The sequence below is a fragment of the Hibiscus syriacus genome, unplaced genomic scaffold, assembly GCF_006381635.1.
Source record: "Hibiscus syriacus cultivar Baekdansim isolate YM2019G1 unplaced genomic scaffold, ASM638163v2 tig00111238_pilon, whole genome shotgun sequence".
Lineage (NCBI taxonomy): Eukaryota > Viridiplantae > Streptophyta > Magnoliopsida > Malvales > Malvaceae > Hibiscus > Hibiscus syriacus.
In genome coordinates this window covers 344,868-371,712 of record NW_024063030.1, presented here as the reverse complement: position 1 = coordinate 371,712, position 26,845 = coordinate 344,868, and the positions used below count along the sequence as shown (strand labels likewise).

Sequence of the window (26,845 nt, the reverse complement as noted above, 5' to 3'; positions counted from 1 at the left end):
CCACATTATTGAAATCTAAGACATTCATTTACACCTCATCATGTCTTCATCTTCCAGAATATTTGCCATGTGTTATTTGTTCTTTTTTTCCTCATGAATAAAAGACGATCTTTTTTTTCTCCAAACCAATTCCTTTTGAGCATCTTGGATTGAGCTTAAGCTTAATGATTTATTTACTTATGAAAAAGATATTTGCATATTACTCTACAAAGATTCATTGAAAAGTATATGTACTCGGAAGCCGATCAAGGCTCATGCATATACTTGAGATGGTCGAGAATCATTTCCCAGATCAAGGATAAAAAACAAACATCATATTTGAACATTTGAAGAATTCAAGATCAGGGATCGAAACTTTAAGATTCCATAATCAAAATTCCAGACAGGTCTTAGCTAGAGTCAATATCAACTTCGTGACGAAGGATATTGAACTCGAAGCGACATAATTAGTTCGAGAGTATATTTCAACCTCGCAACGAAGGATATCTAGCTCGAAGCCAAACTTCACAATAAAAGGGACATCCACGGTTTTAACCTCACGGCGAAGGGAATCGTGTCCACCAGCAACATGCAATACTTGGATTTCAACTTCACGACGAAGGATATCCAAGTCAAGGCTTAACTTCACGACGAAGGGGTCATCCGCGATTTCATCTCCACGATGGAGGATATCGTACCCGCACATCCATGATTTCAACTCCACGAAGGAGGATATCGTGCCATTTGAGGCTCAACTTCACGACGAAGAGGCTTCCCAGTTTCAGAGCCAATTTCAACTTCACAGCGAGGGATATTGGACTCAAGACAACACAAGCTCAACTTCACAACGAAAGGGCGACTGATTGTCAACAAACAACTTTTCAGTTTCATTCAGAGTAAACTTCAACTTCACAGCGAAGGATATTGAACTCGAGACAACACAAGCTCAACTTCACAGCGAAGGGGCGGCTGACTGTCAACAAACAATTTTCAGAGCCAATTTCAACTTCATGACGGAGGATATTGGACTTTGAACAATACTACCTACTTGAATTTCAACTTCACGATGAAGGATATCCAATTACCAGGCTCAACTTCACGACGAAGGTGCCACTTGCGGTTTCAACTTCACGACGAAGGGAATCGTGCACACAAGCAACATCCATCTCTAGATTGTATTTCAACTTCATGACGAAGGATATCCAACTCAAAGAAGGGTTATCTGTCAACAAAGACCTTCGAGTTTGACTACGCTTAGCTCCAAGGCACATCATTTACAGCATAACTCAAGGTAAGAAGGGATATCTGTTAATAAAATTATCGAGTTCGATTCCATTCAGCTCGATAACACCTCAATCACACTATTATCCGGCTGTAATCGAGGTTTTCAAGCCGAGAATAAGATATGGGTTAGCCGTGACTTAGTAGCAAGAAGCCTTTTTTCCGTCAGCATAGCTTAAGTCGAGAAAAGCTATCTGTCAACGAAGACTTTTCGAGTTCGATTTCATTCAGCTCAAGAGCATATCAACCACATTGTGGAGTCAAGAGATTACTTTCCAGTCGAATTTTTAGCCAAGGTCTTTAAACCGAGAAGAAGACCAAAGTGGACTACAACGAGAAGCCACATTCTTATTCAAATCATTTCAAGATGGACTCGACTTCGAGACGGAAGAGCCATCCGCAACTCAATTCGACAGGGAGTTATTCTTCAACTCCACTGATCGAAAATTTATGTCTTTTTATCTTTGTCCTATTTTTCGTTCCACGAAAAAGGATAAAGAGGGGCAGCTGTAGACACCCATTTTCTTAAAAGATAGAACTAGCAAGAGTTCATCTCCTAAGAGGACTCTTCCACCACCATATCTTTTAAAGCAACAACCACACCAACAAACATGCAACAACCGAGCAAGGAGTCTAGTTGCATTAGGATTCTATTGTTAATAGGATTCTAAAAATAGTTAGTTTTTTTCACTATAAATACATGTAATCCTCCCCATTTGGAACACACGATTTACATAGAAGATACAGAGGAAAGCACGAAAAAATACAAAGGCAAAGCTATTGTAAACGATTCGAAAAGGAAATAAAAGGTAGCATCTTTTTTTACATTGATTCGTTGATTTCTCGCATGTGCATGTTATTTTTCTTGAGATTTGGTTTGAATAACCCAAAGCATGGGTTGCGCCGATGACCAAAAAGGGGTAGAGTTTCGAAGTTTCGAACCTAAATCTACTCCCGATGTATGTTCATTTTTTAAAGTATTTAATATTCCCCCTAAGTCAATCTTAATCTTTAATTTACCTTGAAATTTACCCTTTAATTTTAGTTTTATATTAATTTCGTCCCCTATATATATATATTTTTAATTATATTTTTTATTTATTTACTATATTCCTTTTTTATTTATATTATATTATTTTTATTATATATATCTTATATCATTATATATATATATATATATATATACATATACATATATATATATATGTATAAATGTATTAATTTTTCTCCATTTACTATGTATATATATATTTTCTTAATATTATATTTTATACGTCTTTATATATATATATATATATTTCTTAATATTCTATTTTTATTTTTATTTATTTATATATATATATTATATTTTTACTTTATTTTATTTTTCCTATTATTTTTTTTTCTTAATATCATTTATATCTTTATTTTTTTATTTGTTTTACTTAGTATTATATATTTATTATTTTATTTATTTTAGTAAATATTATTTTATATGTACACATTATTTTTATTCCTTTTTAATTTCTTTTACCTTTTTTATTTTTTTACTCCATTAATATTTTTCCTTTATCTGTGTCTTTTTTTTTAACATTTTATTCATTTTGTTTATTTTTATTTTATTTTTTTACGTGTTTTGTTATTTTTCATTTTTTCTTGTTTTATTTATTATTCTCACGTTTGCACACTTGCTATCCTAATTCGATTTTATACTCTGCTACGAGTCAAACGATTTTATCTTTTAAGGGTATTCAAATCAATCAATTGTAAGTAATTTGAATCGGGTCTGTTAAATTTTAATTTCGAATTTTCGCAACTAAGACAACCGGCAAATTAATTGGTACCGAAAGGGCGGTTCAAGGGTGCTAATCCTTCCTTGACCGTAACCGACTCCCGAACCCGACACATTTATGATAAAAATGCAGATCATGTAAGATGGTGTCCGACCCACCTAAATTCGTTTTAAAATGGTCGGTGGAGACTTCAATCCACAATTTTCAAGTCGAAGTCTAATTTCGGGGCCTAACCGAAAGACGGTTACGACAATAAACAAAATTGATAATGTTATACTTGTATATAGAAAATATATTTTTAACCCAAAATGAGTAGTCAGTTAAAAAAATTATTAGTGACATTATATATGGTGATGATATCGTATATGAAAATAAAACTAAAGATGGAAAGATAATACTTTTTTAATTTTATAGAATATATAAAATTTTGAAGATTAATTGTTATTATTTTAATTAAATTTATTTATTAATTATTTAATAAAAATAATGTAAATATAATTTTATTTAAAAATAATTAAATGATTAAAATAAAAATATAAAAGTAAATAAAGCTTCAGATAGGTAGTTTATTCAAAAATGTATTCAAACGAAAAAAAAAATTGCTCTATTTTACTTTACCTTCTTTACCCTAGATCCAAGCATAGGGTTAAAATCTTCCGACCCGCTCTCAAATCCTCTTCACGCATTTCCGCCGCCAAACAAGCCTCGTCTTTCTCTTCCTCCCACTTTATTCCGTTCCCTATGCTCATCGGCCAGTCCCTGACTTAATTTTTCTCTCGCCTTCAGGTTTCCGACAGACCAAAAAATCAAATAAGGTAATTTTCGAAACCATAAACTTGAGAGAAATTTTTCTTTTTCCAATCACAATAGTATTAGCATGTGGCTTGTATTATTGCTTTGTTGTGGGAACTTAAATTTTGTAATAGATACGATTTCGGCGTGACGTTTCAATTTTTTAGCAGTTAGCTGAAATTTGAAAGGTCTTGCTTATTAGAGACGAGCTGTATTTATTGATGTGTGGATAGGGGTGGCTCTTTCTAGTAATTCAACTTAAAATTTATCCCCTCCTTATGCAATGACTTAATACTGTTCTATATCAGTTTCTTGTGAAATAATGTCATGAGATTTTGTTTGTGGTTGCTTTCATTCTTGTTAGGTTCAATATTTGAAGCTTGTTTCAAAGTAAGACTGATGAGACGAAAGGGGCAATATGTCGACTCTGGTGGGAATGCATATGCTTCTGCTCAGATGCAGCATATGCCTGCACAGAGGATGGAGGTTAAGTCTGATCAATTTCAAGGACAACTAGAAGCATTTACCCCTGAAAGGGATCAACCATATCAAACTCCAAAATCAGATGGCCAGTGGAGGTGGGAAAGAGATGGATCGAAAGTGTCAAATCCAATGACACCCAAAATGTTCAATGAAGGCAAGATTGTTTTCTGGACGCTCTTTCTCTCTCTACGTGTGTGTCTTAACTAGATGTCCTTGCATTATTTTATATGCTTTTGTTGTCTATAAAACTGTAGAAAGAATAGATGTAGAGAAGCAAACATCAGGTATAAACTATGAACAAGGATATTATAGCTGTACGACAATATTAGATGTGGGTTATGGCATTTGCAGCACTTCAATTTGTACTTTAGCATATTTACTTTAACATCTTGTTAGGGATGCTTTCTAAATCTAACTAAAACAAATCTAGAATATCGTTTTTTCTTTTCTCTACTCAAAAACTGAGAGGCTACTCCAAATCTTCTTTGCAACCTGGCCATTCTTGTGGCACATTAACCATAAAATGAAAAGTTATGGTATTGGTCTCATGCTCCCCTGGTGGAAAAGAGGTTTAGATCATACCTTTTAAAATGAAAGATAATTTATCTCATAAAGTGTTAAAACACTTATGTTTAGATAGGTAAATGTTTCATGTTTGTAATGTCCCATTAAGTCCTTTACTTTATGGTTTGTGGTTGTAGAGCCTGTGGAACTGGCAGGTCAGGTCATGTTACCTTTTGGAGTGTTGGTATTTGCTATTCCAGATTCATTGACCTGTTTCTCTTAGTGTGCTGCACTATCCTTGTTTTTGTTCCCCATACTGTGTGTTTTTGCTCCTAAAGCATGGTCTATTTATTTTTCATAATTTTTCTAAGTGAGAGATAAGAAACACATTATGAACAATATGGAGTTCTGTACGTTGCTTTTACTCTTCCTTTTTCTTGAAGTAGTGATGTCCGATGCATATCCACACATACGTATGAGGATATGATCCTCCAAAGACCCTCCAGGTACTAGGAAATCATGTAAAATTTTGAACATTCCGGTGTCAGACAGATAGTGGTGTTCGACGTTCACAATTTGTGTTCAAGTAACATATGAGTGTAACACGGGTTGGCTGATGATTGAATGTCCTGAAGTACTTTTCTGCAAAAATGCTGTGATTGATTGGGGTTCTTCTATTACTCTGATAACTTTATCTTTATATTCTTAAAGAACTGGGAGAATGGCATAAGATGGAATGCCTTTACTTCATTATTAATTGGGCTTAAAATTTCTGTTGGACCACTGCTCTTATTGGAGCTGTTTAATGTTGGATAGGCCATCAAGAACTTTTTTTCCAGGGCCAGAGGCCAGATCCCAGCCTATCTTTAGAGAAAAAAAAATGCCGATCTCAGATCTCGACCCCATGATGAAAATATGGAAGTTGGCTATGAGCAAAATGTTCTGCCACCAACTTTGGAAGGTCTTGAGAAGAAATTCCACGATGACATAATGAAGCTTGCTAAAGAACAGAGCGATGCTGAGGATGTCGAAAATACTAGACATAGAGAAGTGTGTATATAGAGTTCATTTTGCTTCGTATTCTCAATATTAGCTGCTTATGTTCCAATGTGTAATTGGCAAAACCAATTTTTACAAACAAGGAAACTTTTTCCATTACATGTTTTTGCCTGTGTGCCCTAAGCAATCAGAATTCAAATTCTAAAAGCAGCAGTTTTCTCCAAAACTGAAACTTTTTCATCATAATATGCAACTTTGTGGTCTGTACTTGCTATTATTCTGGATAGGCAGTCTATATGTACGAGCTAGTCGTTTATAATTGCCACTTGCCACCTCTGTCTAAAGTTTTGGCTTCATTTAATAGGGTGTATTTAAGAGGGGCTATTCTTCAGGTATGATTCCATTTTATTGCATTTGACATAAACGATGCCTTTGTACGGAAGTTATTTAATGAAGTAAACTGGCATATACATTCTTGTTCTCAGACACCTATCCATTTTTTAGATGTTACTTGGTTAACCTTGTTTTCAACAATACTGCATAGGTTTTGCATAGTGGTAACAAATTTGTTTTTTAATTTTCAGAAAATAAATGCAATCAATACCCAATATCAGGAACAGCTAACAGCACTTCGAGCACGGCACGCCAATCGCAGAGATGAGTTCCTGCGAAAGGAATCTCTTGTACGACTACAACAATACCAGCAAGCAGTGATGGACTATTATCCTCGTACAGTTAATAATCCCCATGGTTATGGTAGCATTGCTGCTGTTGGAGACGCACATAGAGGATATAACTCTGATAACTTTGACTCCTACGGAGAGAGGTCTCGATTTCTTGGGGGTGCCAGAGATCAGGGGTTTGAACCTAAAGGTTCATACCAGGGGGGCGTGCATGTGATACTGGTTCACGATATTACTGAGTTTGATTAGTTTAGTTTAGCTACATCCTCTTGGTTTATTTCTGATAATTACCCTCAGGGATGTTGACATACTATCCTGAGGTTTATTTTATATTTTCTGCAGTTCTCTACGTCCTGTTGGTTTCCTGTTATGATTCATGGATAAGGCGATCCCTTGTTTCTCATTTCTATGGTTTTTTAAAGACATTTCCGTTGTTAATATAGCTCGCTTTTACAGTTTTAAATTTTAATACACCTAATTGTCCCGGGGAAAAAAACTAATGGTCCGTTCAATTATCGACTTCTTCATGTCAAGGAGCATGGATAGGTGACCAAGGTTGAAATTTAACATACCCTATGTTGATAGTAAATGGAGCATAAATTGAAGATCGTAGGTAAAATTTTAATTTACCTGAAGTCTTACGGTTCGTGTTGTGTTTGATATGGATGTAGTCAAAATGTTTCAATTTTTTAATGGGTGCAAAATATTTTTGGCTTCCTCAAATCCAACATTGAATCGATTTAGATAAAAATGATTCAATCTTAAAATAAGTATTATTATTTTGGTACAGTGGAAAATGAATGTTTCACAAGCTAATAATAAGGTTGTACGGAAGTACAAAATTATGTTGAAAACCAGAATAACGTTCAAGACAACAAGTGCCTGAAACAATTATTAAGTAGCAAAATACCAAGACGTTTTTAAATGTGTATGATCCCATTGACCTTGGAACTTGTCAAACTAGAATTTCTGTAGTCTTCAACATAAACTAAATTGTTTCTCAGTAGCATATGTTCCATTCTGGATCAGTTCTCGATCACCAACTGGTTTCTTCATGTCTGCCAAATATCTATGAAAAACGGGGCATATCTGGAAATAGAACATTTGATCCACAATCAGAGAAGTCGTGCCCATTAAGAAATGAAGAAGTACCAAAGACAATGTTAAAGCAAAAGAATTAAGCTATGTAAGAAAGTTTATACTTTTATTAGCATGCTACTTTGATGTTCATGTGTAGCTCAGTCCAATGTCACTTGGTCTCAGGTGAGGGTGTCGAACATGAATACATATCCTATACAAGTATGTTCAACTTTAAAACTATTTTTCATGTATTTGGAGGGTTAAATTTCTATGCCCGAGTTCAGAAATATATCAGACACTCGTAAAGAGAAAAAAGAAAGTGTTGGAGCGACAAAGTAGGTACAGTACAATCAGAATTCCAAGTTAAATGTCTGCAATTTTATATCAATTTTGTACACGTTAACGTTGGAGTTAGCAATTAAGAATTCGAGAAGGAAAGACTATGGGGCCACCAGATGTAGCATATGTAAGCACTAGAGATTGAATGAAAGCAACATAATATTTATATGTATGCATGTGCGTGAGTGTGTGTATAACTTAAGAAGATATGAATTATGAGAGACTGTGTAGAACCGATCATCCTAGTGATAGTCAAGTTTAATAACTTACATCAGAAATTATCATTAATATGCTGCAACTGAAAACAAGCATCATTCAACACCTTAGCTTACCTTTTTATGCTAAAACATCTTTGGGTGATGCAGATACGAATATGTCACTTATTTGGAAGCAGAACTTGTGGCACAAGAAGCTAGTGCACTGGTTTCAGTCGGAGTAGCTTCTCCACCAGCACTGGAAATCTGTTGACTATTTGATTCTGGATTAGACCTGTCTTCTGAACTGTTTGATACAGTAGCCATGCTAGTTCTATTATCTCGGGTTTCTAAAAGCTCCATCATTCGCGAGACTGTTGCAATGCCAGCATTAACCTCTCTCCTAACTTGAGAACCAAGATCTGACATGGAAGTGTTGCGAGAGAAAAACCTCTCTTTCCACCCCCTTGTACTCTTTGAAATTGACTCCTTGTATCTAAAAATATCCATAACTCAAAATATAGTCACAAATTTAGAATATATCATGTAAAAGAATCATTGAAATATCACCCTGGGGCGTAAATAAAATATCAAATGTTTGTCTATGACCAATACCTCATTGAAGCAGCATTAAACTTTGACTTTAATGATTCTGAAAATGACTGGAATTCTGAAGGTCCTGCTCTATCATGACTATTAGGAGATTGATTAGGAGACCTCCAGCAAGAGAACAACAGAAGATATTATTGAGATTGACATAACGAAAGGTTGAAAATTTCTAAAGAAATTCAGCTCAGAAAAATAAGGAGAATCGAGTTAGAAAACAACAAGTACCTATTGTTCAAGCCTTGATCATTGACCAAAAGAACACTGGAGCCAGATGCTGAAGAGGACTGTTGATCAGCTTGCACAGAAGGTATAGGAGTAATTGATACTGAAGATTCTCCCCCCGCAGTTCTCTCTTGAGAGTATGGAGAGCCAACGGTATTTGCAGGGGCTGGCTCACCATCTCTGTGAGTTGGGGATGATGAAAAAGGACTAGTAGAGGGAGAGTTCGGATGAGATGAAACTACCAAGAACCGTGGACAAGCTTGAGCAGATGACCTATTCCTCAGACCTTCCCTTCTTGTAATGTGACGTGCTCGCCCCATTGCAGCAGCAGCAGCCAAGTGCTGCATTATCCGCTCCTCGAGCTCAGCTTCATTTGCCCCCACAGGCAGCTGTGTTGAAAGCAAAGCATGAGAATGTGGCTCCTTGGGCTTTAGGTTCAACATGATGATCATAAAAAGAGAATGACATAAATCTAATAAGATAACGAGAAATACATACATGTAGGTTAAAATCCCCCAAAGTCGGGTGATGGAATATGGTTGCATTTCTAGATGGATTGAACCTAAAACTCCTTTCATGTTCAACGGCCTCAAGCAACTCCTGACTGCCAAAGAAAAATAAATTATTAGCCTCCAATACACACCAGCTAGAGGAATATAAAACCAGTAAATGAAACTTTGAAAAAAAAGGAAATAAAAAATATATGAAACGGTACCTAATTGGATCTTTCAGGCTAATTGGCTGCCAACACATGGGGCACTGAGAACTCCTTTGACACCTGCACAAGTAATATATCAATGATCTTCAAAACAACCCATAAATTCACATCAGATGCTTTTATCAAGTGGAATTATTGCAGATCATGAGGGCCACATAATTCTTATAGTATGTAATTATTTTATGACCCAAGGCCCAGAATAACTGAAGTTGTCACTTGCCAATGATATTCTTTGCAGATTCTTCTCAAGCATCCCATCTAATGAAAACCAGACTTCAAGTTTGAAGTTTTCATTTTTTTTTCAAATCTATGCTAGAATCATAGATCACTGTTCAAGACTAGTTCTGAGATCGAATGACAGTAGGGTGGAAGAAAGGCCATCATTTTAAACTGGAGATTTCACGTGATTTCACGTGAATGTGACATTCGAAACAAATCATCTCTATCACTCCAATATTCAATATTCCTCAAGTACTAGAATAAACAAAATTTCAGAAATATTTATCTCCACGTTCATGTGAGAAAACTCCAAAAACCTCCATTGACACAGCATACCACTAATGTACCACTAAACACCTCTATGTCATCACCATACTCTTTATTTCTGTTCCATAATAAAATCCTTTGATGGTGGTGATGGACCAGCCGAGAGAAGCAGTTTCAACAAGTAACAATAACCGGCATCTACAAAAATGTTATACACACTCAACAATAACTCCATTCAACCAACATAACTGACATCTAGAAGAATCATAGGACGTTTATCTCTTCTATGGTGATAAAAAATGAATCTGAGTACCGACTATGTGCTTTCATATTTAAAAGTCACCCCCTAATTCTTAATTTGACCCATCAGTGCATTAGTATTGGACAACTAGAACACAAATTTATTTACTTTAGCATCATAATTGGATTATCTAATTCTGTTATAAATTACAAAGCTTCCTGCGTTTACAACACTAAAAATAACTTGTAATCAAAACAAGAGGGGAGAGTGTCGGATAAGTATATGTTTTCTCACACACTATGCTTAACCTGTTTCCAATTTTGTCCGTATATTTAGAGGACCATGCCGCCATATCAATGTCCGAATATGTGTCGGATACAGATACTTCAGAGAACATGAAGAGTCCAAGTAAGATAAACAATATCTATAGAATCCAAATATCTAAACCCTAAGGCAATAATGTGAGCTAAATTAAATATTTCTCAATTTTACTAGTGAATTAGAGAATTTTATGAAACTAAGTCATTTCCAGACTGATTTATAAAGTAAGTAGATAACCACTTTCAAAATCAAAACTAGATCATCGATCCATTGCTAATTATATGTGCAGATTCAACCTGAACTAAGAACTATAATGAACTTATAAAATAGGTACTCGATTCATTCATACTACCATTCAAGAACGCACTGCAGATGAAACTCGTGCTTGCAGCTTGTCATCTGTAAGGAAAAGAACAATGAACAAACAAGGATCAAAAGATCTCCATCCCCGTATCCAACAAAAATCCAAAATAAATTTTTCAGGCAAGCATACAGTGGATGGATCGCTTTCGCAAAATTCTTCAAGGCATATGCTACAAGCATCATCACAAGCATCCTGGATTCCACCTTCCACAAATGCTGAAGCAGAGGTTAAATGAGCCTCGGACTTGGTATCTTCCATACTCTACAAGGCCAAGCACCGACGTTATATTGTCAATCTCAATTCCAAATTTTACCATTAAAAATGAAACTCAGCTAAGTCTTGGATACAAAAGTGGAACCAACGGTGACCAGCGTAAAATGTTCAACACCTTGGTAAAGACTTGTCCATAAAAATAGTCCATGTATAATCAACAATGAAGATATAGACACCATAATGATCAGATGCAACAAACCAGTTATTCTAACATAAGATCAACAAAACTAATCCCTGGAAACATCAAACAAATTAAAGTTTACTAAAACAGAAACTCCAACATTCAGAACCGATACTAAAAATCCAGGCAAATTCACCAACTTTTCCCATAAAAATATTAAAACTTTTTAACTCCATTTTCTGACCGGCCAAACACCTCCAAAAGTACCCCGGAAACAAAATCAAAGAAACACCCATAATATACTTTACCTCCATTCGAGAGTTCAAAAGAAAAGCAGCTGATGATCAACACAGCATATCGATTAATAAAACAGGGGCTCTAAAAATAACTAGAGTTTTATTTATTTTGAAGATTGTGCAAAACGAAAGAGTTTGAATTTGGGTTAATTTTCTCTTTGTTTTGTGAATTGTTCTTTTGGGAATCAATGAAAGGAATGACTTTTATTATAGTGTGAAACTGGAGTGAAGAGAGTGGCGAGTAAGAGGAGACTTTGGGATGGGGAAAAGGAAGTGAAAACAAACAATTAAACAAAGAACCTAAAGCTGGGGTCCTCTCGACTCTGACGTGGCAGCTTAACTGTAGTCCCTTTGACGCTTCTTCTCTCTCTTTTAATCATTCCGTCACTCCCACCTAACCAAAGTTACAAAAACTAACTTTTTCTAACTAAACAATATAATATATTTTAGAGTAAATTACACATTTAGTATATAAACTATTTGTTTTATTTTGTTTTAATACTTAAACTTTCATTTGTTTCAAAATTATGCCTAACGTTTACTTTTTGTTTTATTGTAACTTAAACTGCATTTTCTATGGGTAAATTACACCATTAATCACTTAATTATATGCTCACTTCTATTTTAGTTACTAAAGTTTAATTTTTTTAATTTAACTACTCAACTTTCAAATTACTCATGTTTTAATCACTCTAATTTATTTTTTTAATAATTTTGTGACATGATATTTTTATTAATATATAATTAAAATAAAAAATCAAATTTGAAAGTTGTAATGATTAAATTATGAGTAATTTGAAAGTTAAGTAATTAAATTAAAAAAATAAATATTAGTGACCAAAATAAGAGTGAAAAGACAGTTGAGTGGTGAATGATATAATTTACCCATAAAAAGTGTCATGTTGTAATAGTTATGCTAAGTATTCTAACGGCGAGGTACCAAAACGAAACAAAAAAATAAATGTTATGTATAATTTTGAAATAAATAAAAATTTAAATACCAAAACGAAACAAATTTGATAGTTTAAATACTAAATGTGTAGTTTATCCAATATTTTATTATGTAACCTAGTGCATCTAATATCCAGATATTTTATTATTTATCAAAATAATATTAAGATACATTATTGATTAAATCGGTATTTTTTTTATTAAAGACATGTTATATATATGGGAAACGTCTTTCACTATTAAAGTTGAGAAAGATCTAATTTAACTAGCATTTGGTAAAACAAAGACATGTTATATTTAGAAGATTATAGTTAAACATTTATTTTTTTAAATGTTATATATAAACATTATGATATTTAAGAATATAATGACAATAAATTATTGATTTTAAGACGTAAAGACAATCTTTAAATTTGATTAGACTCGTAGCACTATAATAATCAAAGATAATTTTAGATATTAAAACTATGAATATTTATTAGATAGTAATTATCTTTAAATATTATAATCTCGTCGAATTTAAAAATTGTTATTAACAACTCAGAATCAATAAAATTCTATCTTAATATTTTTAAATCTCACAAAATTTACGTATAGATTGTTTGAAATATTTACTTCTAATTATTTTTCAAATAATGCTAATACTTATTTTGTGGATACTGGATGCCTTTTGGGATGAGCCTTCATCCTGGCTTAACTTAGTGAGATTGCTCATTAGTGGTTTAAAGGCGACGGTGTGAAGGAAGAGGAAGGCTTCGGGAGTGTGGGACGGCGAGCCAGAGAAAGAAGCAACATTCTTTATGATTTTTCCTGGAATAAAAATGAGGAGGATTAAACTAATAAAAATGTTAGAATTAATTTTTTAAAATTAAGATTCAATTAAACAATATATAAAGATTTAAAACTAATTTAAATAAAAATCAATTTATTACTATTATTAAATCAGTGAATATTTTATTATTTTATAATGAAAAAAATCATATAATGAAAGAGACTATTTACATAATTTATATTATAGTTCAAAGAATTTAATTAAAATATTTTTAATTTTAAATCAAATTAATTAGCCCTTGATGCAACTAACCTTAACAAATGAGTGCATACAAACAATTTTAATTTTATTAAATCACTAAAATAACTAAACAAATGAGAAGAAAAAAAATGAAAGCCTTATTCTCCTATTTCGCTCTCCGAAGGACTCCTCCAAAATCCAGTTTCATGAAATTGATTCCACGTCTTATTTTCAAAATCTTCGACTCTGGCGCAACAATCATCATGATTATCAGCTCCACAATGCTCACCTTTCTCCATCATGCGGTCCAGATCAGCCTCCGATTCCTCTCTCGTAGGCCAACGTTTAGTCGGACCAAACAACTCTTGATTTTTCTTCATCAACCGTCGCTTCTTCCATCTCCAAGCCTTTCAGCAAAGTCTTGCGGGAAACTTATAAAGGGTCACCACAAGCAGCTCCAGGATGCTACATGGACAACAACAACACACCGCCGCGCATTCCGACGAGGTGACGCCGATTGATTTTCCGAACCTCATCCCTTTTCTCGCCATCTTCGGCTCCTCCGTCATCGAAAGTGACCCCCTTCGTTTTTGAGGAGGTATCGTTGGCTAAAAGGTACATAATTCTCCTTAAATTTTCTCAGTCAAAACAAAAAAGAACAAAGAGAAAAACAGAGGATAGAAAAAAAACAAGAAGCGTGATTTTGAAAAAAACAAGTAACCACGTGAGAATCTAATTGTAGATTCATTTTGAAACAGATTTTCAGATCAACAAAGAAACACAAAGGAAAATCGAGAATGTGAAAGATAAAATTGGTAGAACAAAACGAAATACAGCAAGCAAATTAGAGAGGAAAATTTTTATCAACACGGAAGAATAGCCGAGAATCTCGAAAGATAATTCTGGCTAGTACATTTTGTTTTCGTTCTCGTTAATTACAAATATGAATACTAAGATAAATATACAGCTTAATTAAGCAAATGGGTCAATACTTGCACAGCTTAATTATTTTTTTAATTTTAAAACAAACTTGTTAATTAAATAAGCTCATTTATAGATAAACACCAAATCAAACGTCCAAGATCCAGCCAGCGTGCTAAAACTGGCATCCACTCTGTTAAAGAATCCGGTAAAGAAAACGAAAGAACACAATAACTTTAACCAAATTCGACAATGTAAATTGGTCAGTCCTCTCTTTCGATATATTTATGAGTTAGCTTTTAGGGATCTAAAAGATGGGCAGCGTAGATTGGCCAATGCTAAATGATTTTGACCGGCGTGTAGATTGGCCAGTCAAAATATTTGTTCGGTTGCTTCTATTTACTTCCACTAATTGTTTCACTCAACAAAGTTTTAAAACATTTAACACTATAATTTGTTCTTTTAATTTTAAATTTGACTTTATTTTCTTTTAATGCTATTGCAAGAAAATAAGTTTATGCTTGTCTTACAAGGTTGTCCAGTCTCTCCAATGAAGAATATTAGGCAGGAGTTTTAACAAATTTATTTATTTATTTATTTATTAAGCATATTTATAATTTATGCTTGATATCTATAATACTTTTTTAATAGTATTATTTTTAAAATTCGAATAAAAAATTACTAAGGGCACCGGAGTTGGTACCAAAATACCCTTAGAAAGGGTATTTACCCTTGCTGCTTTAGGAAGACATTAACGAGAAGGAATAGTTTGTTACAGCAAAATTTACATGCATACTTGACACGATTTCGAGTTCTGAATTAGTGTGGAAAACATAAGGTGCCTGTTAAAAACATTGATCTAACAGACATTTCAGCGATCCAGCCCTAACAAGATCTTAGCCTCCTCGAAAGAAGCCCAAACACTGTGTAAATATGCTTCTAGCTTTTCAGACAACAAACCCGAACGAGACAACAATTGCTTTACCCTCTGCCCATATGCAGCTCTCATTGTCTGCAACTGTTCTAGTCTCCTTAATTCGAGATTCAATTCTTCATCAATGGCATTCATCTGCGCCTCTGTCAGATCCGCATCAAAAATATTCTGCTGATACTCCAAGATCAAACCATCGATTTCAGCTTTCCCATGCTCTGCTGTTTCGAGGAGGGTTTCTTTATCTTGTATTGCACCTTCAATTGCAAGCTTCAACTCCTCCACTGACTTTGATCCTTTTTGTATTTCCATTGAAACGGCTTCTCTGTCGTGTTCTACCTTCATCAGCTTATTGTTTAAATCCTGGTGTCTCATTCTAATGCTTGCTAAGCTTTCGCATGACGATTTGATCTCGTTTTAAAGCTTGCTTTTCTCTTCTTCAGTCTTTAGTAACTCGGTAGCTTTGCCACCTAAACACAAGTTTCTCTGCGCTGGATCGACTTTATGGAAGTTATCGATGGCGAATAAAACCTTGTCATTCTCCTGTCTTATGCTTTCTTCCTCGAGCTTTGATTTTAAAAGGACAATGTTGCTCCTTGTTGCTGATTCAGATTCCCGTATCTTATTCAAGGACGCTTCAATTTCTATCTTGGAGTTTTTAAGATTGGCCAATTTTTCTTTCTTGTTGTTCAAGTAGGACAATAAGGTATTTAGTTTCGTCCTTGCTTGAGCTTCTCGCTGTTTGAAGAAAGCAACTGAAGAAGAAAAGCTTGAAAGAGTGTATTTGATTGCTGATAACTTACTATCGGTCAAAGCTTTTCTTTCTTTTGCTTTGGAAGAAATGATTGCAACTGATTCGAGGTGTCGTTGTTTCTCCTTTATCCCACTTTTAGTCACTTTTTTTCTCTGGAAATGTTATCTATCTCATGGAACGATTTCTCAAGGAAGATGAATTCAGTAACTGTCTTGGCAGAATATGAAATTTTTTCGTTTCCCGTTTCAGTATTGCTCTTGCAGAAGTTCAATCTTCAGACAACTTTTCAGCAGCGGTATCTAGTTGATCTATTGCCATGTGATTCCCTGCTTCTGATTGATGATCAGAATGTGTTTCTTCGACATTTGGAATCACTTCAGATAACTTTAGACTTTCTCCTGTATCCTGCTCATGTGAACAAATGGAAGCTGTGGTATCTAGTTGGTCTATTGCTATGTGATTCCCTGCTTCTGATTGACGATCTAAATGTGTGTCTTCGACCTTTGGAATCACTTCCGGCAACTTTTGACTCTCTCTTGCATCCTGCTTAAGCTGCACATGAGATTTATCTAAGCTGCCTTCCCCTCCATCGACTTCAACTAGCTTCTCAGGGCATTCAAATTCTCTAGGATCCATTCTATTTGGAGTTCCCAAAGAGGAAAACATTCTTTTGAACTCCTCTCTCTCCTGCATTGCTCTTTCATACAAACCCGTCAATTTTTCATTTTCTTCATGCATCTCAGTAAGCTGTTGCACGAGGTTACCACCAACTTTCTTCAACTCACCTGCTCTTCTTTTCCATTTTCATGTAAATCAGCATCAGCGTGAATCGTAGTGACATTTTCATTAATGTCGCCTTCATTCAAACTTTTACAATATCTTTCAGCTGCTTTCTGCTCAAATAATTCGAGTTGCTTGTTATCCTCAACATAGCCCTTAAGCTTGGATCGTAATTCATCGTTCTCTTGGGATAACTTAAATGCCCTCTAATGGGCTTCTGCTTCTATCTGACTTGCAGCTGCTATGGCATCAAGGCACATCGGCTGGCAATGAACGAAGCTCTATTTGCTATATGGCTTCTTTCTCCGATTTTGAAGATCATTCTTCTTCAAGTTTTTAAGTAAATCACTCGCATACCTGCAAAAATTTATAATTAATTTATCGGCAAAACAAATCCATATATGATGCTTCATTGTTGTTTCTTGGAATTGTACATAATCACTTAAACTATTGAACATACCTCTCCAGCTCTTCCTTCTCTTCGAGACAAAATTCAAGTTTTTTTCTGGAAGACATCCATTTGCGTCTTGTTGTGAATGGCCTGTTAAGCGAAAACGTTTATCAATGAATCACATGAACTCCATCTTTTACCAGAAGAAGAGGTTCAAAGAAATAGTTCATCCAAGTATACCTGCATTCCGAGAAATTCATTTTCCTCCTTCAGGTTAGAGCAACAACCAGAATTCTCATCCTGTTTTCAATATATCAAAATTTCTTTTTCAGGCAAGAAATATGTAGTAATAGATATTTTATGGAAGGAGACACATTGCAAAAGACAACATAATTTTTTGTTCAAATTCAGACATCCAATTTGCTGTCATAATATTATGCTTCCTATTTGCAGTCCTGGGATTGCTAGGGTTTGAATACAGAGATTATTTGCAATTTCGAAGATCAATACAGGTATAGCATAATATTGTTCTATAGTATTAGTTTCAACTGCAGCTAATATTTAGTTTCATCACCAAAGAAGCATGCTCAAAATCGAAATGTTAAAGTCCACTTAACAGAGTTGAGTTTTAAAAAGTACACACGAAAGAGAGCTCTCTGTTTTGTTAGGTCAGCCAATATTGAGGCTGATAGCTTAGCTAAGGCTGGTATTGGCTAGTTTCACTGTTTTGTTAAGGCTGCTTTTTATGCTTTGGGTTGGTTATTGTAAAGGGAGTGTTTATGTTTGTTTTTAAAACATTATGTATTTTTTCGGTTATTAATGAATTCTAAGTCAGTCTTTTCCTCCTTCCGCTGATTAAGGAACATTTTCTGCTCCATTAATCATGAAGGGGTTTTTTAATGAGGCCTACTCTTCTTATAAAAAAAAAAGGAAAAAGAAAGAGAGCTCTCTGTTCATTAAGATATTAAAATTATAGAAGATTGTGTTGGAAAATAACCACTCTGGGAACCTAGAAGACAACGGATAATATTAACCAACCTGTCTAGAAATCAGTTCATCGAGATCATCAGAAACTCCTGTCACCACTTTAAAATTTGTTTTCTGCATTGCATGAAGATTACAAAACCAAGATTTAGAAATTTTTCTTCGCAAAAATTAAAATCATCAAAATTCAAGTCATGACAAAGGTTAGCAAACCTCAATGGTTAAGGAATATGATTCGTGCACAAGTTTCCAATCTAGTTCTAGCAACTGCATAATAGTTAAGGGAGTAAGCAACATTTGCCCTAACTATCAATATTGACCGTGAAACTGAAAAGTAGTAAAATATTTGAATAACTTCTTTTTGCACCTTATTTTGTAATGCCTTAATATGTTCATTCATCATCTCCAGTTGGCCTTCATCACAAAGGGACTTTAATCTGTGAGTAGGAACATACATCAGAGACATAACATTAGTGTTAATTTATTTCTGCTTATACAAAGAAGAATAAACAAAATGCAATATTAGAAGCCAAAATAAGCAACCATTCAAAATTAAATGCAATTACACAAGCAACACAGATACCAGTGCATGTAAGATTTTCTTTTTATACCGACCTACTTAATGCAATCCTCTTAATAACATGTAAGAAAAGACTAAATAACATGGAATATTAGAAGCCAATTTAAGCAAACATTGAAAAATTAAATTAAACAAACCAGTTAATCGTTCAAAGAGCTGGTTGGTTTGCTCATACCAAAAACTATTTTGGTATTTATAACTCTACAGATTTCAATTGTACAGCTAGTAAAATAACTGGATAATGTTCAAAGAGTGAAATGGAGAATCTTGAGGATCAGGTAAACATGCCTTCTAATCTCTTCCTTCAGTCGCAGATTCTCCAGTGCAAATCTAGTGACTTCTTGGTTGCGATCAACTTGAGCTCGTAAAACCTCAATTTCCTTCAAGTATTCTTCCTTCTCTTGTAATACGTGTCTCTGCAGACATCTTTCCAGAAGCAACAGCTTTTAGCCTCTTAATTCCTGCTTCTCGAAACCTTAACCTCATTTTCAAGCTTTGGATCTCATCTTCTCTTTCTTTTGCCTAACAATAGTCCAACACAAAGTGACAAATTTTTCTTCAGTAACTTATCAAATTACATTTTATTCTAGAGTTACCTAAGTAAACAAAAGCTCACAGAATTCCTTTATATATTAAAATTTAAGCATATCATATTCATATGCCTCAAGATTTTTTTGGTTAACAAATCATGTAGCTCAAGATTAACTACCAAACCTCAGAAACTTTTGTTAACTCAAACTTTTCAGCCTGGAAGACTGAAACCTATCAAAATAAAGAAAAGGTACTTCATAGGACATACCAACTGCATAGCTGCCTGAGTTTCAGCAGTCAGGGCCTGTAAAGCGGCTTCTTTCTCCCTTTCCCTCTTGAAGACCCCAACAAGAGCAACTTCATAATCTTTTTTCTGAAATACAAAGTCATAATTGGAAGAAAAAGAAAATTAATTTAACAACTCTAGAATAGGCTTTTCCTCAATTAAGCAAGATTTCTGCATACCTGAGATATCCCTTTATCAGATGTAAGTGGACTGAATGATCCATGAAGACCTTCCCCTTTTAAGGGCGCAGGTGATGCTGGAACACTTGATGCCAAACTATCATTATCTAGATTTTCAGCTTTGCCATTAATAAAACCTTGTAGACGAGATAATTCTCTCTGAAAAAAACAGAATTCTGAATATTAAGGATAACTAGAAACCTGAAAGATTATGGGAACCATGCTTTGGCACGAGTTGGATTCATTAAACAGAAGTGTGCTTGCTGCTTGAAATTTCCTAAATTAACATTTATTAACTTAGCAAAACACAAGACTCACAGAGTTACAGTTTAACATTACTATAGCCAGGAGAAGCACTTTAGAGTACTTCAAAATATGAGCGTAAGGTTAACTATATTACCTTCAGCTGTTGAATTTGCAGCCTCATAGCAACATCTCCAGATGCATCTTCATTCACCACTGCCTGCAATACATTAACTCGAGATCTTTCCATAAATATGGCACCCAAAAGCAAAGTAATAAATATTAACTAGAATTTGACAAAAGCAAATAACAGGGTGAATATATTTTTTTAATAAAAAATGTTGCATTTTAGAAGAGATTGTGTATATAAAGAAAGTTGGATAGCTTTTCAAATTGAAAGAGAAACATTTTTAATTAAATATTTTTTAAGAATAACTCTATTTTGCTTCACTATAGTTCTCTAAATTGGTATCACTTGACTTTTTAACTAAATTGGTGCCACAACACCAAACTCAACAAGAGGTTTTATTACTAGTATATGTAAAATATTAGGAAGAGAATACTTTCTTGTATTATTCATCAACATTAAATACAATATACGCCAACCCTAATATTTAGCCGTGCATTGTTTTTAAAGTAGTTAAGCAAAGATCTCATACATTGTTCTTAACAAATTTAGCCCGCTGTGCAAACTTCTACGTACTTAGTGTCTCTAGGGAACAACTACGGAGGATGTCCAAAAGAAGAAAAAAGAAAAATTGTCATTTAAAATTATGTACCCTAACAAAGTAAGTCGAGCACATTGAAAGGCAATAAAAGAACATTTAAAATTCAGGTCAGTTTAAAAAAATAGATAAAAAGAAATTAAACAAAACAGATTCACTCATGTAAATGGAATTGAAAATTGAAAATATCAACTAGTGCAGAAACAAAAACAAAATTTATTCCACTAACCAATTAGATGGACTAATATTTGCAATTATTGTTGTCTTTTCATTTCCTCCTAGAGAATCCTGGAAAGAGAATAGCAAGACAGAATTAACTTTCAGTTGCAGAGTAGATCCAGGAAATTAAATGTTCTCAATAAAAACATACATACACATATATGTTTATGCATATAACCAAAACAGGTTCAGTTAAATGTACAATAGCTATCCTATTCCTGCAAACAAGGACTCGTATAGTAGCAGATTTGACTTCAAAAAGTCCATGGCATATAAGCACTTCACCTGAAGCAAAAAAGTGAATTTTGAATCTCGATAAGGAACATGGAGAGACTTCCCTTTGGAAATATTTACAAGGTTCATTATCACAAGTCTGCAAATGTAAATTGTTAGTTATGGAGTGGTACAATGAAAACAAGGAACATATAAATTGATATTAAATTTTAAAGTAAAGATAACTCACCCCAATGTTGAAAGAGACTTGTTAATATTAGTAGTCTCCTTGAGGCGTTCACCTTCAGCCCCAGAACTCCTGTATGTCATGGGCAAATTATAAATGATATATTCAGATAAACCTAGGAGAAAAAAATGCTTATGCTTTTAGCACTTTGACATTTTATACCTTTCTGAGCCTGCTAAATCAACAAGATTAAGCCGAGCAAAGCGGTGGTGAGTTACAGCTTGAGACTCCCACTGGTATCAAACACTTCTTTAGAATCTCTTGTCTCAAGGTAAAAACAATCCATGAAAGAGTATGAATTACGTACAATTTACTAGTGATTTTATAGGAACTCTTCAATTTAAACGTCACACATACCTTACTTTCAATTATGCATGTAAATAAGCTGTGAGAACGACTACTAGCATGATTCATGTTAGTGGCAGCCACCTTTCTGTTTACTGCACCCTGAAATATTTTACAGCGCTTTTAGGTTAATAATGAGTTGGGAAAAGATCAAGGACAACTCTTTTTAGAAAAAAAAAGAAGTTGCTTATACAATCAAAATTAACTCTAGAAAACAATCTTAACTGCTTTTGTAAGTTTATGACTTTTAACTAAGAATCCTTAAGTTTGAACATCTACGATCTAGATGTGCTTTATGATGTGAGTAGGGTTGAAACGCGCCGAGTCAAGCTCTAGTATTGCTGAGTTCAATTCGACTCTAAAACTCACGAGCTTAAAATTATCAAGTTCAACTCAAACTCGAAATAAAAAATTAAAGCTCAACTCAACTCAACTCAAAAGCTCACGAGCTTAAAATTTTCAAACTCAACTCAAGCTCGAAAAAACTTGAACTTGAAATATTCTCGAACTTAGCTCGATTGGAACTCAAACTTGAGCTCGAACATGAATTTAAGTACATGAAAACCGTATATTATATTTTTTTATATATAAAAAAGAGCAACATATAAATATTAATATTATTAATAATTTAATTTAAAAAATCTAAAAAATTAATATATTATTTTTTCAAGTTGTTCGCGAGTTTTTCGAGTCGGGTACAAGTAGCTCGTTTCGGCTCGTTAAGAATTCGAGTCGAGGTCGAGTCGAATCCATTCGATTCTAGAGTTGACCAAACTTTAACTAAGTGGATTTCGAACAGCTCGTGATATGTCTCGTCTCATTTACAACCTTAGATATGAGTAACTTTTAAGTGTCAAAACTTGAATTAGCTGTTGAATCACATCTCGTGAACTTGTAACTACTTATCTCCTTAAGATTCTCAACATAGGCCCCTTTCTTCATGTCTTCTCTTATCTGCAATATAACCACCAAAGAATAGTAAATTTCTTCAGTTCAGGAAAAGAAAACCTGCATTTCATGCTACACGTGTTGTACTAGATAAAGGAGAAAGAACTGTTCTCCATACGCAGGTGACTTTACCCGTAAATTGGTTGATGATGGATCTAAGAGATCAAGAATTTGTTCATTATACATTTCTAGAAACGAGCATTTACATGTAAATCTTAATTTCTCATCTTTACGATTGTCTTTTTCCTGACATATCACAGTAGAATAGTATGAGATAAAAAAGGCAAGAGATTTATAAAATAATGAAACATTGTATAGAAGATTGTAAACTCCTAGCATAAAGAAGCAACTATGTATTAAGTTTCATAGAAAATTTGGTATTTATTTTGCTTACACAAGTTCATTCTATCCGAACAAAGTTTATATAAATAATTCAATGGCAATTTCCATTATTTAGCACCTAAACGCATTTGGGATGTAGTATTAAACAGCTAATAAAGAAGTGCACAAGATTTAACAGCAATGCCTTTCAATACACTCAATATTCAAAACTAATCCTTAGATCCATCTATCAAATATTATTTTGCAGATAGTACAATTTTCTATCATTCTATATGATCATGAAATATAACTATTTTGCATCTGATGGAAGTAAATTGTACCTAAGAAACTCGTGAGGTTATTTAGTAACCCTAACTTATAAGGCACATACAACACACCTTTTGTATTCTTGTAAATAAGTGTTCAAACATCCTAGGTGTCATCTCGCAGTTGACACTGTGTCTCCGAGTCCCTCCTTCAATGTCTCCTAGCATTGTGTGAGTCTTCCCACTCCCAGTCTGTAATATACATTTTAAGTTGGAGCCAGTACCAATATAAGAACACAAATTAAATTTAGAGACCGACAAAGTGGGAAACTAATCAACTATTCGTAGAAATACTAGAAAAAAATTTATTCAGAGGGACTTGGAAGCTCACTTGGCCATTTGCAAACATGCAGTCGTTGTAACCTCCCATGCAATTTTCCACCATGGGCAATCCAGCTACTTTGAAGAGTTCTCCTATAAAATCGCATAAATGTCGTAATTTAACAACAACGTATACCTAAACATGAAAATCAAACGAAAAAGAAGATAAAAAAGAGGCATACCTGACTAACATGTTCATCGGCAACAATATCAAATGTAAAACGAGATTCTGGATGTCCCGTCCAAGTAATTGTCTGGCAACTTTCTTGCCTAATACACTTCTATTACCTTGTAGTGAAATCTCAGAACTGCTAAGGGGACGAATTCTTATGATAACCTAATAATTCCAAAAAAACCTAAAATTATATTCAATTAGCTTAACTTTGATATAAATCAACAATAAATGCCTTTGCTTGGTTTTCTTTTGAGCTACTTGGATTTTTACTTGCAAAATAGAGAAAAAAAAAAACACTACTGTGACTAATTATACATTTACTTTCTATTCTTAGTTTTAATCTTAAATCCATTTCTTGTAATACACTTACTTTCGGTTATCCAGAACATTTCCTTTTTCTTGCCCCCCCCCCCTCTTTTTAGCTTTTGTTAAGAAAATCAAAGATAAGATTTAAACATTGCAACCAACCTGCACATTGTGTCCTTCCAAAACGACGGATCTTCACGGAACTCAAAGCTCTAGGACGACTGTGGCGCTGCTCCAGTATTCTCAGTCAAATATTAGTCCCACTCACCGAGGCTCCCAATTGCTGACGTGGCATCAGTGAAATGACCGGGGTTCTCCCTCACTGCCGATTTCCCTAGAAGATCCGGCGTATTACGAACCGACGACAAGGAGACTGACTCGGATGAAGTTGACCGTTTATGGAAGCCAAAACGGCTCTTGATAGCGCTCGCTGTATCAGAAATGAACGGCATTTTGGAAGGGAACGGCTTTGTCTTGAGTCAAAGTGAAGCGTTTAGGGTTTGAGAAAGATTTGGAAGTGATTAGGAAGAACGTTGGAGAATAAATAAAGAGCGAAGTTTTGAACGGTTTTGTTGAGGGAGAGCGAAGAGGATCTCCGATCGGGCGGGGAATTTATGTTGAAATGGACGGGGAGAATAAAGTGTGTGTTTTAAATTATGGACCGTTGGGAAATGGTGGAAATTTTTGAACTGCGATTCTGGAGCCATTTTTTTAAGTTCATCAGAGCGTGAACTTTTTATTTTTCTAAGGAAACCCTAAATTACATAAATAACCCCATAGTTTTACACGTGGCTTTAAAATTAGGAATGATTTAAGAATAAATTTGTAGAATGTTTTACAAATCATACAATTTAAAATAATACACGTAAACAAATATAAAACTTAAAATTTTAAACTACACAATTCAAACATAAATTTTAGTTTATTTTCTTAAATTATGTTTTAATCTGAAACATTAATTTTTTATTTAACATTATTCCCTTAAAAACCTTATAAAAATGCATATATTTTGTTATCTTCTCCATATTACAATATTTTTTAATATATTCCATATTATTTCATAGTATTATGGAATAATTTGTTTAATCAAATCCATATAACATCATATTTATTTAATCATTTAATTGAATATAATAATCAATGTTAAATTGCAAAATTACTTGTTTATTTTTTTTAATAAGTTAAAGTAATTGAAAAAATAGTATATGTTTGGGGGAATTTAATCACCCCACAATGTACATCATCCTGTAAGCACAATTATTCAATCTCATATTCTAAAAAAATAATAGGGTGAAGTACATAAATAGTCCTCCGACTATAGGATATTGTTTTGTTGAGTCTCGACTATTAAAAATTACAAAATGGTCACTCAACTATATGGAGTTGTTTTGTTGAGTCCATCGACTATTAAAAGTTACAAAAGTATCACCCCAACTATTCATTATGTTCTGAACTTATCATTTTCTATTAAGAAATTAACTAAAATTTGAGTTAAACATTAACCTACTGATTGAAATATGATAAAATTTAATGTCAAAATCTCAAACGACTATCATATCTCAGTCAGCATGTTAACGTCTAGCTCAAAGATCATTAATTTTTTAACGAAAAAGTACGAGTTTAGAACATAATGAATAGTCGAGTGACCATTTTGTAATTTTTAATAGTTGAGAGAATCAACAAAGTAATTCGCTATAGTCACAGGACCATTTTATAACTTTTAATATTCAATGAACTTAACAAAATAGTATCATATAGTCGGGAGACCATTGCATATTTTACCCAAAATAATATTATCATATATAATTGAAATTACTCAATAAATTTTTTATTAAAAAATTAAATACATATTTAGATTTTCCTTCATATAATATGACGTATTTATCACCGTACAAAATGGCAAGCTAATCCTTAAAATAATAAATGATCGTAATTCCCTTATTTACAGAGTGGAAAACAGTACTTCCACGTGTCGGTTTTCATCTTCGAGCGTGCTTTACAGCACATGACAGTGCGCGTGAAATTTTGAATTCCTCCTTAATAGGTTGCAAAAAGAGAAAAACTCCTTGTAAATAGGAACCGGTAATCACTGTTAATATTTCAACCTCATTATGCGTCCATCCGGTCATCCCTCCCCCGCATTCATTCACGTCTCCAAGAGGATCAAGACGGCGCCCTAGTCTTCCTTCCGTACATTCCTTACCGGCTGCTCCCAGTAAAAATTAAAAAGCAATTAAATTAAGTTAATTTCATTTCTTTCCAATAAATAGAGATAAAGAAAGTAAGGTATTTTCCTATTATTTTTCCCTTTCATCTTCTTGTTTGTTTTTGTTATTGAAAGGCTTTGAGATTGTCTCCGTTCCGTTTTCTTTCGTTTTATAATTCTTCGACGGCTTCGA

General features: G+C 33.9%; 2 protein-coding genes and 1 pseudogene across 2 annotated transcripts; 1 reads left to right on the top strand and 2 right to left on the bottom strand.

The window, feature by feature from the left end:
- Nucleotides 1–5,664: 5,664 nt before the first annotated feature.
- On the top strand, nt 5,665–6,786 carry LOC120156952. The gene is made up of 2 exons (XM_039168217.1): nt 5,665–5,861; nt 6,395–6,786. The coding sequence occupies exons 1-2, from the start codon at nt 5,727–5,729 to the stop codon at nt 6,740–6,742; spliced, it is 483 nt and encodes a 160-aa protein (XP_039024148.1). The 5' UTR covers nt 5,665–5,726; the 3' UTR covers nt 6,743–6,786.
- A 1,491-nt stretch (nt 6,787–8,277) lies between these two features.
- LOC120157007 (E3 ubiquitin-protein ligase RHF2A-like) lies at nt 8,278–11,328 on the bottom strand. Its single transcript, XM_039168271.1, has 7 exons — nt 11,197–11,328; nt 11,056–11,102; nt 9,653–9,715; nt 9,436–9,541; nt 8,941–9,326; nt 8,722–8,823; nt 8,278–8,602 (listed from the first exon to the last, which is right to left on the bottom strand). Exons 1-7 carry the CDS (start codon nt 11,323–11,325, stop codon nt 8,293–8,295), a joined length of 1,143 nt encoding a protein of 380 aa, XP_039024202.1. The 5' UTR covers nt 11,326–11,328; the 3' UTR covers nt 8,278–8,292.
- Nucleotides 11,329–15,322: 3,994 nt separating this feature from the next.
- Nucleotides 15,323–25,234, bottom strand: LOC120156924 (annotated as a pseudogene).
- Between the last annotated feature and the right edge of the window lie 1,611 nt (nt 25,235–26,845).